Source organism: Hirundo rustica, unplaced genomic scaffold (assembly GCF_015227805.2).
Source record: "Hirundo rustica isolate bHirRus1 unplaced genomic scaffold, bHirRus1.pri.v3 unplaced_BUSCO_407572at7742, whole genome shotgun sequence".
Lineage (NCBI taxonomy): Eukaryota > Metazoa > Chordata > Aves > Passeriformes > Hirundinidae > Hirundo > Hirundo rustica.
The window spans coordinates 31,508-45,596 of record NW_026690735.1 but is presented as its reverse complement, the minus strand read 5'-3'; the positions used below and the strand labels follow the sequence as shown (position 1 = coordinate 45,596).

Here is a 14,089-nt window from a genome sequence, read left to right as displayed (position 1 = left end):
ACACCGGGAACACCGGGAACACCGGGAACACCGGGAGCGGGGAGCAGGATCCAGCCATGCGCCACGACACCGAGAACACCGGGAACACCGGGAGCGGGGAGCAGGATCCAGCCATACACCACGACACCGGGGACACCGGGAACATCGGGAGTGGGGAGCAGGATCCAGCCATGCACCATGACACCGGGAACACCGGGAACACCGGGAGCGGGGAGCAGGGTCCAGCCATGCAATGCCCTGGGAGCCCCGCGCCCCTGCCGCCCGTGGGAGCCACGGGCCACTTCGACATGTGGAGGGACTACCTGGGGCTGACAGCCGCGCTCCTCCATGAGCCGGCAGGCCTCGGGGACACCTCGGTTCCACCGGGGTCTCTGGCTCCGTGTGCCGGGCTGGCTCCATGTGCCGAGCAAGCTCCATGTGCTGAGCAAGCTCCATGTGCTGAGCAAGCTCCACGTGCCGGGACAGCTCCGTGTGCCAAACAAGCTCCGTGTGCTGAGCCAGCTCCACGTGCCGGGACAGCTCCGTGTGCCAGGACAGCTCTGTGTGCCGAGCAAGATCTGTGTGCTGAGCCAGCTCCACGTGCTGAGCCGGCTTCGTGTGCCAGGCCGGCTCCACGTACCGGGCCGGCTCCATGTATTGGGCCAGCTCCACATGCCGGGCTGGCTCCACATGCCGGGCCGGCTCCACATGCCGGGCCGGCTCCACATGCCAGGCCGGCTCCATGTGCCAGGCCATTTCCACGCGCCAGGCCGGTTCCACGCCCCAGCCCGGCTCCGTGCTCGTTCTGCCAGCACAACGGGGAGGCTCCGGGCATGTACTGGAGCCACAGCCTGCGGGACGAGCAGGGACGCCTGCAGTGCCCGGTGCTGCGCAGCTACGTCTGTCCCCAGTGCGGCGCCACGCAGGACCAGGCCCACACGCGCCGCTTCTGCCCGCTCACGCACCGCGGCTACACCTCGGTCTACACCTCCGTCTACTCCCGCCCGGCGCGCGCCAGGAGCGCCGGGAGGAGGCAGAGGAACGGCAGGATGTAGGCGAGGATGGAGGATCCCGTGTCACCCGTGCAGGTACCCGGCGATGCCGAGCCTGGGTTCGTCCCAGGCTGGGGCTGCCGTGAGGGATCCGGTTACGGAATCGGTGCCGATGGAGGGACGGGGAGCAGCTGAGGGATGGGGGATGCCGGGTCCCCGGGACAGGCGCGGGGTTTGTGGCGTCCCAGCATCCAAACCTGGGTTTAGCCAGATTCCCGTGAGGAATCCCCTCAGGGAATCAGAGGGCACCGGGAAGCAGGTAACGCTGGAAGTAGCTCAGGGATGGAGGACTCCATGTCCCCACACAGCTACTGAGGGGTTTTTGGAGCCAAGCCTGGATTTAGCCAGGGACAGCATTCCCATGAGGGAAGGGAGTCTCACCAAGGAGCCCGAGCTAAAGGAAGGAGGAGGCCCTGGGGAACAGGTGACATTAGGAAGGAGGCACGCTTGGAGCCTGGATTTATCGGCACTGAGCACGGGGGTGCGTGCTGCTGCTTCCCGGTGCTCCCGCCTCTCCCGGCTTCTCTTCCAGGGGCTTCCTCAGAGGACGAGACCACGGCTCGGCGCTTCCCACTGGGACCAGTCTCCCCAGTTTGTGCGACTTCGTGCCGCCTCCCGACACCGTGGGACCCTGGAAGAGTCGCTCCGGCCAGATTTGGGCGCTGCTGGCGGGGGTCAGCTCTGTGTTTTGTGTTAGGTTTGAGTTTTCCAGTTCTGAGTTTTGGTTAATCCCAGGCCGGGAAAGGGGCCGGTGCTCCAGGTGCTGGAGCTATTACTGGAGTTTCTGGGCGGGATTGTTGAGTTTTGGTTAATCCCAGGCCGGGAAAGGGGCCGGTGCTCCAAGTGCTGGAGCTGTTACTGGATGTTTTGGGTTGGATTGTGAGTTTTGCTTAATGCCAGGCCAGAAAGAGACCGGGAAGGGGCCGGTGCTCCACGTGTAGGAGCTTTTATCCCAGCACCGCAACCCTGAGTTAGTGTTTTGGGTGGGTTTGGTGGGATTTGTTCACCCATGACGGCAGGAAGAGCCCAGTCGTCGGTGCTGGAACCGTTCTCCAGGTGAAGGGTGGTTTATTCCTGTTGTTTCCATCAATAAATGGCTACTCACGACGTCCCTACCCCTCTTTCCAGCGGCTCCCGCTGGGCACCGGCCTCCGGCCGCGCCGTGGCTTTGGCCTCCGGAGCAGCTCCAGTCCCCGGCGGGCGCCCATGGCCAGGCGGCTGTGGGGGGGACACGGGCGTCACCCAAAGGGTGCTGGAACCCCCCCGATCCCGGGGAAATCCACGCGGATTTAGGACTTACTTGAGGTCTGAGAGTTCCCGGATCAGCCCGCAGATGACGTCGCTGGCGTCCGCCGGCTCCGTGGCTCTGGCACTGCTGGGAGAAGGGGAATCAGGACCTTCCTGCTCCCCAGGTTGGGAATTTTAGTATGTTGTTCCTGCAGCGGGGTCTGGATCCACTCACCTTTCCCTCGGCTGTACCGGGCTGTTCCCCGCGGATCCGCTGTGGATCTGGCCCGCGGCGTCCCACGGCTGCAGGGAGAGAAAGGAGCAGGAGCCGGGGCCCAAGGGGATGGAGAGGGTCCCAGCCGAGGTGGGGAGGGGTCCCTGGGTCTCAGTTGGGGTGGGGAGGGGTCACCCCAGCCGTACCTTCTCTGTTGGCAGCTCTGGGCTGGTCCCTTCCCGCTGGTCCCGGGGCTCGGTGCTGGTGGCTGCTGGATGTAGCCCCGGTGTCTCCACGCTGGAATTCCCGCCCTGGGGATCCCCGGGACCCTCTGGGGACGCTGTGTCCACGCTCGGGGCGATCCCAGTGCCACGTCCCTCCTCCAGGGCGCCTCCTTCCCTCTCTGCCGCTGCATCTGGCGCCTCCGAACTCTCCGCAGGGGCCGTGGCTGTCACCGTGTCCTCGGGGCTGGATGCTCCAGAATTCCCTTGTTCCGGTGATTCCCGCTGATTGTGTCCTGCCCCATCCCAAATTCCCTGCTTCAGCGGCTCCGGCTGCTCTTCGCTCGCCTCATCTACCTCTGGAATTCCTGGTTTCACCGACTCGGGATGCTCCTCCCCTGTCCCATCCAAAATTCTGTGTGTTGGTGTTTCCAGCTGCTCCTCTGCTGCCCCAACCACCTCCGAAATTCCGGGTTTTGGTGATTCCAGCTGATCCTCTACTGTTCCATCCAGAATTCTCAGTTTCAGTGACTCCAGCTGCTCTTCTCCTGCCCCATCTACCTCTGGAATTCTCAGCTGGGGTGAATCCAGCTGCTCCTCCCCTGCTCCGTTCCCCTCCAAGATTCCCAGCTGAGATGATTCCAGGTGATTCTGTCCCACTCCATCCAAAATTACACATTTCACTGGCTCTGGGGGCTCCTCTCCTTCCCCATCTACCTCCAAAACCTCTGGTTTTGGTGATTCTGGACAATTCTCTCCTGCCCCATCCAAAATGCCTGGGTTTGGTGACTCCAGCTCATCCCCTCCTGTCCCATCTGCTTCCAAAATTCCCAGCTGGGGCAATTCCAGATGTTTCTCTTCCATCTCATCGGAAACGCCCTGTTCCGGTGATTCTGGTGCTCCACCACCTCTGATTTCCTTGTCTCTCTCCTCCTGAAAAAAAACACATTAAAAACGCCAGTTTGGGGAGTTTTTCCCCCTCTGCCTGGTGTGAACACCGTGCTGGAGGTTTTCCATACCTGTGGGGATCCAGCTCCGTGCTCTCCCACGGGGATTCCTTTTGGATCCGCCTCGCCGTCCTCGCTGCGGGAGCCAGCAAATTCCAGGGGATTGGATCTGGGTGGACCCAGATCACTCCCCACCCGTCCCCTCCCGTTACCTTGCCGGGGTGTCCATCCTGGCAGGATCTCCCTCGGGATCACTGCTCTGGGAAGGAATGGGCACGGCCGAGCCAGCAGCTCCCGGCGCCTCCTGAAGGACCCGCTTGGCTTTGGGAGCATGGAATTTCCTGTCGCCTGTTGCGGTGGGGGGCAAAGGGAGTCTCGCTTTGGACGTGAGGGGGATGCCAGTGTGTGGGGGAAAGGATCATTGTGGGCTCAAACTGGGACATTTGGGCGTTTCCCTGTTACCTGGGAGTGGGCGGGTCCTGCGCTTCCCCATTCCTGGCGCTACCTGGGAGGACCAAGGAGTAGCCCCAAATTACCTCATTACTCTCATCCCTCTCATACTTTCCCCTCAGGCCCCAACAGCCATTTTCACCCCCAGCCGTCGTCTACCCCGCCAGCCCAAATCAATACTCCCAGCTCCCCCAAAAGGCACAACCGCAACAGAACGACCCAAACCCTCGGGGCCTGAGGTGAAAATCGTGGAATTTCCGCCGATTTCCACCCCATTTTCCACCTCGGGGCATCCTCTCCACCGTTCCCCCCTCACGTTTTTCCCGCCTTTTCCCTGCCGGCGGTGCACGCCGGGAGTTGTAGTTCTCCCGCGCCGCAAAGCGAGACGCAACCGCAAGCGGGGTTTTTTGCGACAGCGGCTTTTGCGACGGTAGTGCTGTAAGGCGCGGGGTGTTGACAGCAGCCGGCGGAGCAGGAAGTGAGTGAGGATAAACCGGGATAAACCGGGATAAATCGGGATAACCGGGATCGCCGGGATCACCGGGGTCCGGGGGTGAGGGCCGGCGGAGAGCTGGGGACTGACGGTGCCTTGTGGGATGCTCTGGGAGTGGGGGAAAAGGGGCGATTGGGCCTTGTGGGGCGCGCCCGGGGCTGGGGCGGCGGCGCCTTGTGAGGAGCGGGGGGACACCGAGATCTTTTCGGGGGCTCTGAGGCGGCTCGGGGCATTAAAGGGGGGGCTCGGAAGGGCTCGCGGAAGGCCCGGGGGCTCAGCTCAGGGCCGGGGTCCCCCCGTGTTCTCCCCTCAGGCTGCGCCCGGCGGGACACGGGGCCATGAGCCGAGCGAGGAGGGTCCCGGGCCGGGGGGCCGCCATGGCCCGGCAGGTGCGTGTGACCCCCGGGACGCCTTGCTCTGCCTCCCTGGGGGTCTCATCCTCCCTTCCATGGGCTCCTGAAATCCCCTCTCCGTCCCGCCGCTTTCGGGGATCCCCTGCTCCGGATCCCACCCTCCGGATCCCGGGATCCCCTCGCCGCCCCCTCAGCTCCCTCACCCTCCCTCAGATGGGGCTGCTGGCGGATCCCGGCGCCGGGGGCAGCCCGGGGGATGCCGGCGGTGACGGGGACGCGGTGCTGGAGGCTGAGCTGCTGCTGCTGCTGGGGGGCCGGGAGGCGCCGGACGGGGGGGATCCGCGCCCCCAGCAAGGTGAATCCCCCTCCCCTTGCCTGGACCCCCTGGAGCGGGGATCAACCTCCCCCCAAAAACGGGTTTATAAATCCCCCCGATCCCCCCAGCTGTGGCAGCAGTCGAGGCCCTGGCCCAGCTCTGCCTCCAGGACCCCCCGGAGGACGAGGAGGAGGAGGAGGAAGGGGAGGAAGATCTGGAGAACGAGGAGGAGCTGCTGGTGAGGGGAAGCGGCGGGGGGGGACCGGGGGAGGTGCTCGGCCTGGAAAAGGGGATCCGTGCCCCAGGCAAGGGCTGATCCCCGGGATCCCTGAGCAGGCAGAGCTGCAGGAGGTGCTGCAGGAGGGGTCCGGGAGCGAGGCCGCCGCGGAGACCCCGCAGGTAGGGCTGGGCAGGGCCGGGGGCGGTGCCGGGGGCGGGATCCCGGTGATCCGGTGTTCCTGAAGGGGCCCGGGATCGGTACTGGAGGGGGATCCCGGTGATCCGGTGTTCCCGCAGGGGCCCGGGGGGGTGGATCCCGGTGATCCGGTGTTCCCGCAGGGGCCCGGGGGGGGGTGGATCCCGGTGATCCGGTGTTCCCGCAGGGGCCCGGGGCGCTGCTGGCGGAGCTGACGGAGCGTGCGGAGCTCTACCGGGCGGCCCTCGAGAACGCCGCGGGGGAGAACGGGAACGGGGCCCGGCTGCGGCGCCTCCAGCGCGGCCTCAAGGTGAATCCGAAGCCCTGGAATTGCGGCTTTGGCCGCTCTGGCCCGACCCGACCCCTCTGCCCGTAAAACCCTTGGAATAACCTCGGGTCCGTGCTGTTTCTCCCGATACTGAGCAGCTTGTCACAGCCCTGAACCCTGTTTGACCCAGTTTTGCCTGAGCTTGAGCAGTTTTATCCTGTTTTTTCCAGTTCTGAGCTCAGTTTTATCTCACTTTTCCCCGGTTCTGACCAGTCCTGTTCCAATGAAATTCCACTTCATTCCATCTGTCCCCTTGCATTCAACTCTGAGCCCTGTCTCATCCCATTTTTCTGACCCCAGCTCCCTGCCTTACCCCATTCTTCCCACCTCTGCCCCCATCTCACCCCGTTCCTCTGGATTTTCACCCTTTTCCCCCCGCCAATTCCCCTTTGCCCACAGACCCTGGAGCAGATGCTGGAGTCCGTCCGGAGAGGGAAGTGGATCGACGAGGCCGAGATTCCTCCTCCGGTGGCTCTGGGGAAGGGCGGGGGAGCCCCTGGGCCGCCGCCCCCCGTGAGCCCCGAGCCCCCAGCGCAGCCCCCTGCCCCTCCACAGCCGCCCCCAGCCCCGGATCCCATCCCGGATCCCATCCCGGATCCCATCCCGGATCCCAGCCCGGATCCCAGCTCGGTGCCGGCGCTCCGGCTGCGGCTGCAGGAGCTGCAGAAGGAAGCGCTGGTGGCCAAACGCCGCGGGGACACGGCCACGGCCCTTGGGCATTTCCGGGCGGCCAAGGTACGCCCGGGATTCCTGGAATCCATCCCCCAGATCCCTCTGTCCCTGGGCTGCGCCGGGATTTCTGTTGGTGCTGTGGTTTTCCAGAGGCTGGAGGCGCAGCTGGAGGCGCTGGAGCGAGGCCGTGTCCCGCCAGCCCCCGGTGAGACCCCCGATCCTCCTGGGAAGGGTCTGAACCCCCATTTTGGGGGTCACACGGGTGGATCTGGCTGTTCCCTTCCTGCAGATCCACAGCCGGAGCAGCCACAGGCTCCAGTCCCGAGGGATTCACCAGGGAGGGAATCGCTGGACGCCAGCCCGGCCTCTCCCACTGCGGGTCAGCTCCGGTTGCTCCTTGGGGCGGGGGAACGGGGAGGAAAAAGGGGATTTCTCGGGGGATTTTCCCGTTTTTTTGCCACCCCAGAGCCGCCCCGGGCGCCACGGGACGTGCGGGAGGCGCTGGAGCAGCGCATGGAGCGGTACCGGGCGGCCGCCGCCCAGGCCAAGGACAGCGGCGACGCGAGGAAGGCACGGATGCACGAGAGGATCGTCAAGGTGGGAGAGCCGCAGCCCGGAACTGAGATCCCGGTCCAGGAGCAGTGATCCCGGTCCAGGAACAGTGATCCCAGTCTAGGAACAGTGATCCCAGTCCAGGAACAGTGATCCTGGTCCAGGAACAGTGATCCCAGTCCAGGAGCAGTGATCCTGGTCCAGGAACAGTGATCCCAGTCTAGGAACAGTGATCCCAGTCCAGGAACAGTGATCCCAGTCCAGGAACAGTGATCCCAGTCCAGGAACAGTGATCCCAGTGCCAGAATCGTGATCCCAGTCCCAGAACAGCGATACCAGTCCCAGACCAGTGATCCCAGTCCCGGACCAGTGATCCCAGTCCCAGACCAGTGATCCCAGTCCCAGAACAGCGATCCCAGTCCCAGAACATAATCCCAGTCCAGACACAGTGATCCCAGTCCCAGAACATGATCCCAGTCCCAGAACATAATCCCAGTCCAGACACAGTGATCCCAGTCCCAGAACATGATCCCAGTCCCAGACACAGTGATCCCAGTCCTGCCCTGGGGGATGGATCCCAGTCCTGCTGTGGGTGCTTCCCATCCCAGAACACCGGTCCCAGTCTCCCCACAGCGACACCAGTCCCAGTGCTCCCAGTCCATCCCAGTGCTCCCAGCGCCCCTTCGGGTGCCCCCTGACCACTCCCCTCTGCCCCCCCCAGCAATACCAGGCCGCCATCCGTGCTCACAGCGCCGGCAAATCCGTGGATCTCTCGGAGCTGCCGGTTCCCCCGGGTACGTTCCTGCTTCCTGACCCGTGGGAGGGGGATTCTGGGCCCGGGAGCTCCCATTCCCACCGGGACCCCCCCCCTTTTTCCAGGCTTTCCCCCCATCCAGGGCACGGAGATCCCGTCGGAGCCGAGCATTTCTGGGATGCTGGAGGCGGCTTTGAAGCTGACGGAGCAGCAGAAGGAGGAGGAGGAGGAGGACGAGGAGGAGGAAAAGGGAGACCCCAAGGAGGCCAAGGTGGGATTTCGGCCCCCGGGGAATTTGGGGACGGCGGGATTGGGGCGTTCCCGGCGACTGTTCCCGACACCATCGCTCCAGGTCCAGCCCGGAGCTCCTCCCAAGCAGCCGCCGGCGCCCCGGAATTCCCAGCCGGCTGCAAAACCTGCGGGAAAAGGTGCAGGAGGGACCGGGGCAGGGAGGGCGGGGCCAGGGGAGCACCCAGGGGTGCAGGGTGGGTGGGGGTACCCTGACCCCATTGAAGGTGGGTGGGGGTACCCTGACCCTGGTGCAGGGTGGGTGGGGATCCTCTGAACCCCATTTAGGGTGGGTGGGGGATCCCCTGACCCCCACTCCTGTTAACGGGGGGTCCCCTGACCCCAATACAGGTTGGGTGGGGGTACCCTGACCCCTTTTAGGGTGGGTGGGGGATCCCCTGACCCCACTCAGGCTAACTGGGGGTCCCCTGATCCCGGTGCAGGTTGGGTGGGGATCCCCTCACCCCCAATACAGGTTGGGTGGGGGTACCCTGACCCCTTTTAGGGTGGGTGGGGGATCCCCTGACCCCCACTCCTGCTAACTGGGGGTCCCCTGACCCCGCTGCCGGCCGTGCTCTCAGCCCAGCAGCAGCTGCAGTTCCTGGAGCTGCGGCGGCGGCAGCTGGCTCAGGCCGCGCTCCGCGCCAAGCGCCGCAACGACCTGGAGGGAGCCAAGCTGCTGCTGCGCCGCGCCAAGGGCGTCGAGGGGCTGCTGGGGGCCGCCCGCGGGGGGCTCCCCGTGGACATCGCCCAGGTCAGGGGGCGTCCCGTCCCTGCCTCCGCTCCAGGATCCCGCCCTGGATCCCCCAATCCCCCCGGGGATCTCACTCCCGGGGTCCCCATGGGATCCCCCAATCCCCCTTTGGATCTCTCTCCCGGGGTCCCCATGGGATCACCAATCCCCCCGGGGATCTCGCTCCCGGGGTCCCCACGGGTCACCGATCCCCCCGCAGGTCCCGGAGGTGCCCCTGGACGGGGCAGAGTTCGAGCTGGGGCCGGGCAGAGGGGTCCCGACGCCCCCCGAGGTGGCCAAGACCTTCCTGCAGCTGGCGGGGGCCCTGAGGAGGCAGCACCAGGTGAGGGTGGAACCCCAAAAAAACGGGGTTGTGCCTTAAAAAATGCGGGAGGGTCCCCAGGAGTTTTGGGGTCTGGGGGAGCGCTCCAAAGGGAGGGCACCAGGATATCGGATGGATGTGGAAAACTTCCTTCTCTTCCTCCTTTTTCTCTTCTTGTCCCTCTTCCCGGGCTCCTTTTTCCTCTTTTTCTTATTTTTTTCTTCTTATTCCTCTTCCTTTTCCCTTTTTTTCCTTTCCTTTTCCCTTTTTTTCTTTTTTTTTTCTTTTTAATTTTTTTTTCTTTTTTCTTTTTTCTTTTATATTTTTTTTGCTTTTCTTTTTTCCCTTTTTTTTTCTTTTTTTCCTCTTTTTCTTTAATTTTTTTTTAATTTTCTTTTTTTTCCCCTTTTTTTTTTGTTTTTTTCTTGTTTTTTATTTTCCTTTTTTTTCCTTTTTTTTTTTTTTTTTTTTTTCCTTTTTCCTTCTCCCTTTTCCCATTTCTTCTCTCTCCTTCTCCTCTCCTCTTTTCCTGCCCTCTCCCTCATTCCTCCTCCTCCTCCCGCTCTTTTTTCCCCAGATGTGCCTCACCTACTCCCGACAATTCGCTCACCTGGGGAACATCTCCGAGACCACCAGGTGAGCTCCGGGCTGCCACAGCTCAGCTCTTCCCCCTCTGCAGAGGAAGAGGAGGATGCTGATGCCAGGGGGAGGGACCCCGGGGTGGGCTGGGCTGGGCTCACCTGCCCGGGTGCTTCCAGGTGCGAGGCGCTGGCCGAGGAATGCCGGCGGCACATGGAGACCCTGCGGAGGGAGCACGACCGGGGGGGACCCCCCCCGAGACCCCGCTACGAGCAGAGAACCTTCAGTGTCATCAAGTGAGGGGAAGGGGCTTGGGGATGGGGGGGCGCTCACCTGGCGTGGGGAGGGGTCTGACACCTTCCCCGCCCCGCAGGAGCTTCCCGGAGCTGAGCAGCAGCGACCTGGAGCTGGGGATAGACAGAGGGATCGGCCTCCCGGTGCCTGCAGGTGAGACACAGCCTGGGGGAGCCGGGAGAGCCGGGGGAGCAGCCGCGGTGTCCCCACCCCTGCCCCGTGTCCCCCCCAGGCGTGACCCCCGCAGAGCTGGACACCTTCGTGCGCTTCGAGTTCCCCCACCCCAGCGCGGTGAGTGGAGACCCCCCGCCCGCGGGTTAAAATTTTACAAGTTTTAATAGCGTTATAAAAATAGAATTAATGAAAAAAAAAAAATTCGGAAAATTAGGGTTAGGACGATACGAGACAATAAAAAAGTTACAGAGGTCTGAGCTCCGAGAAAGGATCCTGTTAACAGAGAATTAAACCTTGAAAGCCTGTTAAATATTCACACATTTCATGCATTTCATTCATAAATTCCCTTCAAACAAAGGATTCTCTCTGGTCAGTGTCACTTTTTCCTCTCAATCCCTACGGAGCCTTCAGGGCTGAGCGAGGCAGAAGTTGGTCTCTTCTGATAGGGAATTAATATTTTTTTTTTCTGTGAGAGATTCACGTTTTCTTGTGGCTGCCATCTCTCTGCAATATCCCCTTCCTCTCTTAAAAAAAAACCCAACAAACCCTCAAATACATAATTTCCATTTTAACTACAAAACCCTGCATTTTAACTACAAAAACCTGCATTTTAACTGCAAAAAAAAGCATTTCTACCACAAAAAACTACATTTTAACGGCAAAAATCTGCATTTCAACCACAAAAACCTACATTTTAATGACAAAAATCTGCATTTTAACCACAAAAATCTGCATCTTAACCACAAAAGCTACATGTACCGTGCCACCAAAATAATAACGCAGCGTTGCTAATCGATACAACATAATCAATGTGGTAAATACACACGAACAACGTAGGAAATAATCTTGTGCAGAGCGTGAACTCTGCGCGTCCCTGACTCCCTCTCCCTGCAGGAGGAGGCGCAGCGGGACAAGACCAACGTCGTGAAAAACACGGATTGTCCGGGTGAGTCCTGGGAATCCTGCCGGGAATTTTCCTGGGAATTTTCCTGGGAATTTTTCCTGGGAATCCAGGGGTTTGTGTGACCCCCCCAGCGCTGATTCCCCTCCCTTCCCTCCCCAGAATTTCGGGCGCGGTTCCGGCTGCGGCTGCTCCGGGGGCACCGGGGGCTCCGCCGGCTCCTGAGCTCCCGCGGGATCAAGTTCGAGGTGACCCAGAAAGGGTACGAGGAGGGGGAAAATTCCGGGAAGAGGGGATAATGGGGTAAAACTTAAGGAGAAGCCGGTAGGAAACGCGGGAGGTGTCGGAAATAACCGCGGGAGCGACGCGTGGAAAGCGAGGGGTTGGAAACGTCCGGAAAACGGGGGAAAAAACCGCACGGGAACTGTGAAAAGTGCCACGGGAACTACGGAAAACGAGGCAGGGAACGCATGAAATAGCGCGGGAGATAGAAAATCCAGGGAAGAGCGTAGAAATCGCCGGAAAATCCGCACAGGGTCCGGGTGAAGCGGTGCCCACGGGGGTGAGGGGCGGCTCCGGAGCGCCGCAATTCCCGATTTCCTGGGGCGGGGGCTCCTCACCCCGCTGCTCTTGGGGTCCCAGCGCCTGGTCCTCACCCGCAGGGGGCTGTTCCGGCCGGAGCGGGCTCTGGGCTCGGCTCAGCTTCGCCTGGAAGGGCTGGAAGGATCCTGCGAGCTCCGGGAGCAGCTGGAGGTGAGAGAGGAGAAGGCAGGATCCCTCCCCGCTTCCCTGGCGTTCCCGAGTTTTTCCTGGCGTTGCCTCTCCCTCCATCCCGCCTCTCCCCGCGCTTTCCCAGCGTTTCCTCACCCCCGGTATTTTTTCCCTGCCCCGGTTCCTCCTCATCCTCACGGCCGCTCCCGGTGCCCCCGCAGCTGCTGGACGGGCGGCGGCGCACGGGCGGGCGCCTGGAGGTGTGGGTGCGGATCCGGGAGCCGCTGGGCGCTCAGCGGCAGCTGGAGCCGCGCTCCGAGCGCTGGCTGGTGCTGGAACCGGCGGCCGAGACCTCGGTGAGTACCGGGAACATTCCCCCAGGACCCCGCGGATCCCCCCCCGGGATAACCCGGAGCTCTCCTCCCGCTCAGGTCGCTCTTCCCAAACCCACCGTGGCGGCCCCGAAGGACGGGAACAACAGGTGAGGGGAAGGGGAGGACCCCAATTCCCCTCCTCCGGGGTTTTTCAGGGGTCTCCCCTCTTTTTTATCATTTTCCCCCCCCTTCCCCGACCCCTCTTCCCAGATCCACCCCGACATTCCCGAGCCTCAACCTGCTGCTGTTCGACCGGGAGCGCCTGGAGCGGAAGGTGAATGGGGAGGTTGGGACGACGATGGCGGCCTTTGGGGGAGCAGAGAAACCCGGGGAGCCCCCCCCGGGGACGCCCCTGACGCCCTCCCCCGTTCGTTGCCCCCCTCCCCAGATGCTGCCGTTCGGCCGTGCCGGGCGCCCGGTGCCCCCCGAGCTGCGGCAGCAGCACCAGGATCTGCAGCGGCGCATCCAGGGGCTGCGGGCACGGCTGCAGGCGGGGGACCCCCACTTCCGCACGGGTGAGCTGAGGCTGCCCCCCGCCCCAAAAATCATCCTTTATCCCGGTTTTCCCCTCCCCGGTGGCGTTATCCCGGTTTTTTCCCCCCCGCTTCCAGAGTACGCCCAGCACCTGGAGCGGCACCTGCGGCTCTACACGGAGGCGGCGCGGCGCCTCGGCACCCAGGGAGAGAGGGTGAGACCCCCGAGCCTCGGGGGGGGCACCCCCAGACCCTCCTCGGTGCTCCCCTAATCCTGGTGTCCCGCCCCAGAAATCCGGGATTAACCCCAAATCTTGGGACCTCCCAGTTCCTGGTGCTCCCTAAATTCCTGCTGTACCCCCCCCCCCAACCCCAATATCCCCCCAAATTCCTGCTGTAGCCCCTCCAAACCCTCCCCAGCCCCCCCAAATCCTGGTGCCACCCCCCCCTCAAAATCCTGGGCACCCCAAACCTCGGAGACTCCCAACTCTGGTGAACCCCTTCCCCAATTCTTGGTGCACAATTTGAGTTCCCCCCTCCCCGTTCCTGCTGCCCCTCCACTCTCATGACCCCCAAATTCCTGATGTGACCCCCAAAGTCCTGCTGCACCCCCCAAACCTGACACCCCCTGAATTCCTGCTGTCCCCCAACCCCGTGGGTGCCGTTTTGGGACCCCCCCCGATTCCCCCTTTCCCAGGAAGCCGCCAAGGAGGCTCTGTACAAACGGAACCTGGTGGAGAGCGAGGTGAGGACCCTGTCACTGGGGAGGGGGGGTTGGAATTTGTGGGTCCCCTGGGCCCCCTCCCCTTCCCTCCCACCCCTCCCTCACTGCCCTCTTCTTTTCCAGCTCCAAAAACTCCGTGGATGAATCCCCCCCATCCCTGCCCTCCCCTCCCGGGGCTGGGACCACTCGGGGGTCTGGGGAGGCTCAGAGGACCCCTCCCTCTGTTTTGGGGGGGCTCTGGGACCACCCCCCCCCATGGCCACTGTGACAATCGCAGGGATCAGAGCTGCTACATCCCCCGCCCCGTGTCCCCCTGGGGTGACACTGAGCCCCCCAGCGACAGGGTGACACTGACCCCCTCCTCAATGACAGGGTGACCCCTCCTCAATGACAGGGTGACGCCCCCCCAAATGACAGGGTGACACCGACCCCTCCCCACCCACGTGTCCCCCCAAGCACTTTTTCCCCGCTCCCTCGTGTCCCCCCCCCGCCCCACCAAAGCGGATCCCCCCCAAGTGCCTGTAAGGGGAGGGGCTGTTCCGG

At 62.9% G+C, this 14,089-nt stretch overlaps 2 protein-coding genes across 3 annotated transcripts; one reads left to right on the top strand and one right to left on the bottom strand.

Annotated features, from left to right (window-relative positions):
- Positions 1-2,118: 2,118 nt before the first annotated feature.
- LOC120748342 (guanine nucleotide-binding protein G(s) subunit alpha isoforms XLas-like) lies at positions 2,119-4,399 on the bottom strand. 2 transcript variants are annotated; one of them, XM_040054477.1, is made up of 8 exons: positions 4,374-4,399; positions 4,103-4,145; positions 3,853-3,988; positions 3,713-3,776; positions 2,679-3,626; positions 2,494-2,561; positions 2,332-2,406; positions 2,119-2,249 (listed from the first exon to the last, which is right to left on the bottom strand). In XM_040054477.1, the coding sequence occupies exons 2-8, from the start codon at positions 4,131-4,133 to the stop codon at positions 2,144-2,146; spliced, it is 1,428 nt and encodes a 475-aa protein (XP_039910411.1). In that variant the 5' UTR covers positions 4,134-4,145; positions 4,374-4,399; the 3' UTR covers positions 2,119-2,143. The 2 variants fall into 2 exon arrangements, with proteins under 2 accessions (XP_039910411.1, XP_058275160.1); XM_058419177.1 differs by having other exon boundaries at positions 2,332-2,403.
- A 133-nt stretch (positions 4,400-4,532) lies between these two features.
- CC2D1A (coiled-coil and C2 domain containing 1A) lies at positions 4,533-13,833 on the top strand. Its single transcript, XM_040054468.1, has 29 exons — positions 4,533-4,568; positions 4,897-4,972; positions 5,150-5,291; positions 5,381-5,490; positions 5,589-5,651; positions 5,855-5,977; positions 6,395-6,730; positions 6,818-6,872; positions 6,957-7,046; positions 7,134-7,264; positions 7,941-8,013; positions 8,099-8,244; positions 8,326-8,401; positions 8,843-9,015; positions 9,215-9,337; positions 9,894-9,952; positions 10,075-10,191; positions 10,269-10,342; positions 10,422-10,480; positions 11,258-11,309; positions 11,427-11,526; positions 11,927-12,017; positions 12,197-12,331; positions 12,407-12,456; positions 12,560-12,623; positions 12,738-12,864; positions 12,961-13,037; positions 13,520-13,567; positions 13,670-13,833. The coding sequence occupies exons 2-29, from the start codon at positions 4,922-4,924 to the stop codon at positions 13,688-13,690; spliced, it is 2,766 nt and encodes a 921-aa protein (XP_039910402.1). The 5' UTR covers positions 4,533-4,568; positions 4,897-4,921; the 3' UTR covers positions 13,691-13,833.
- Positions 13,834-14,089: the final 256 nt, after the last annotated feature.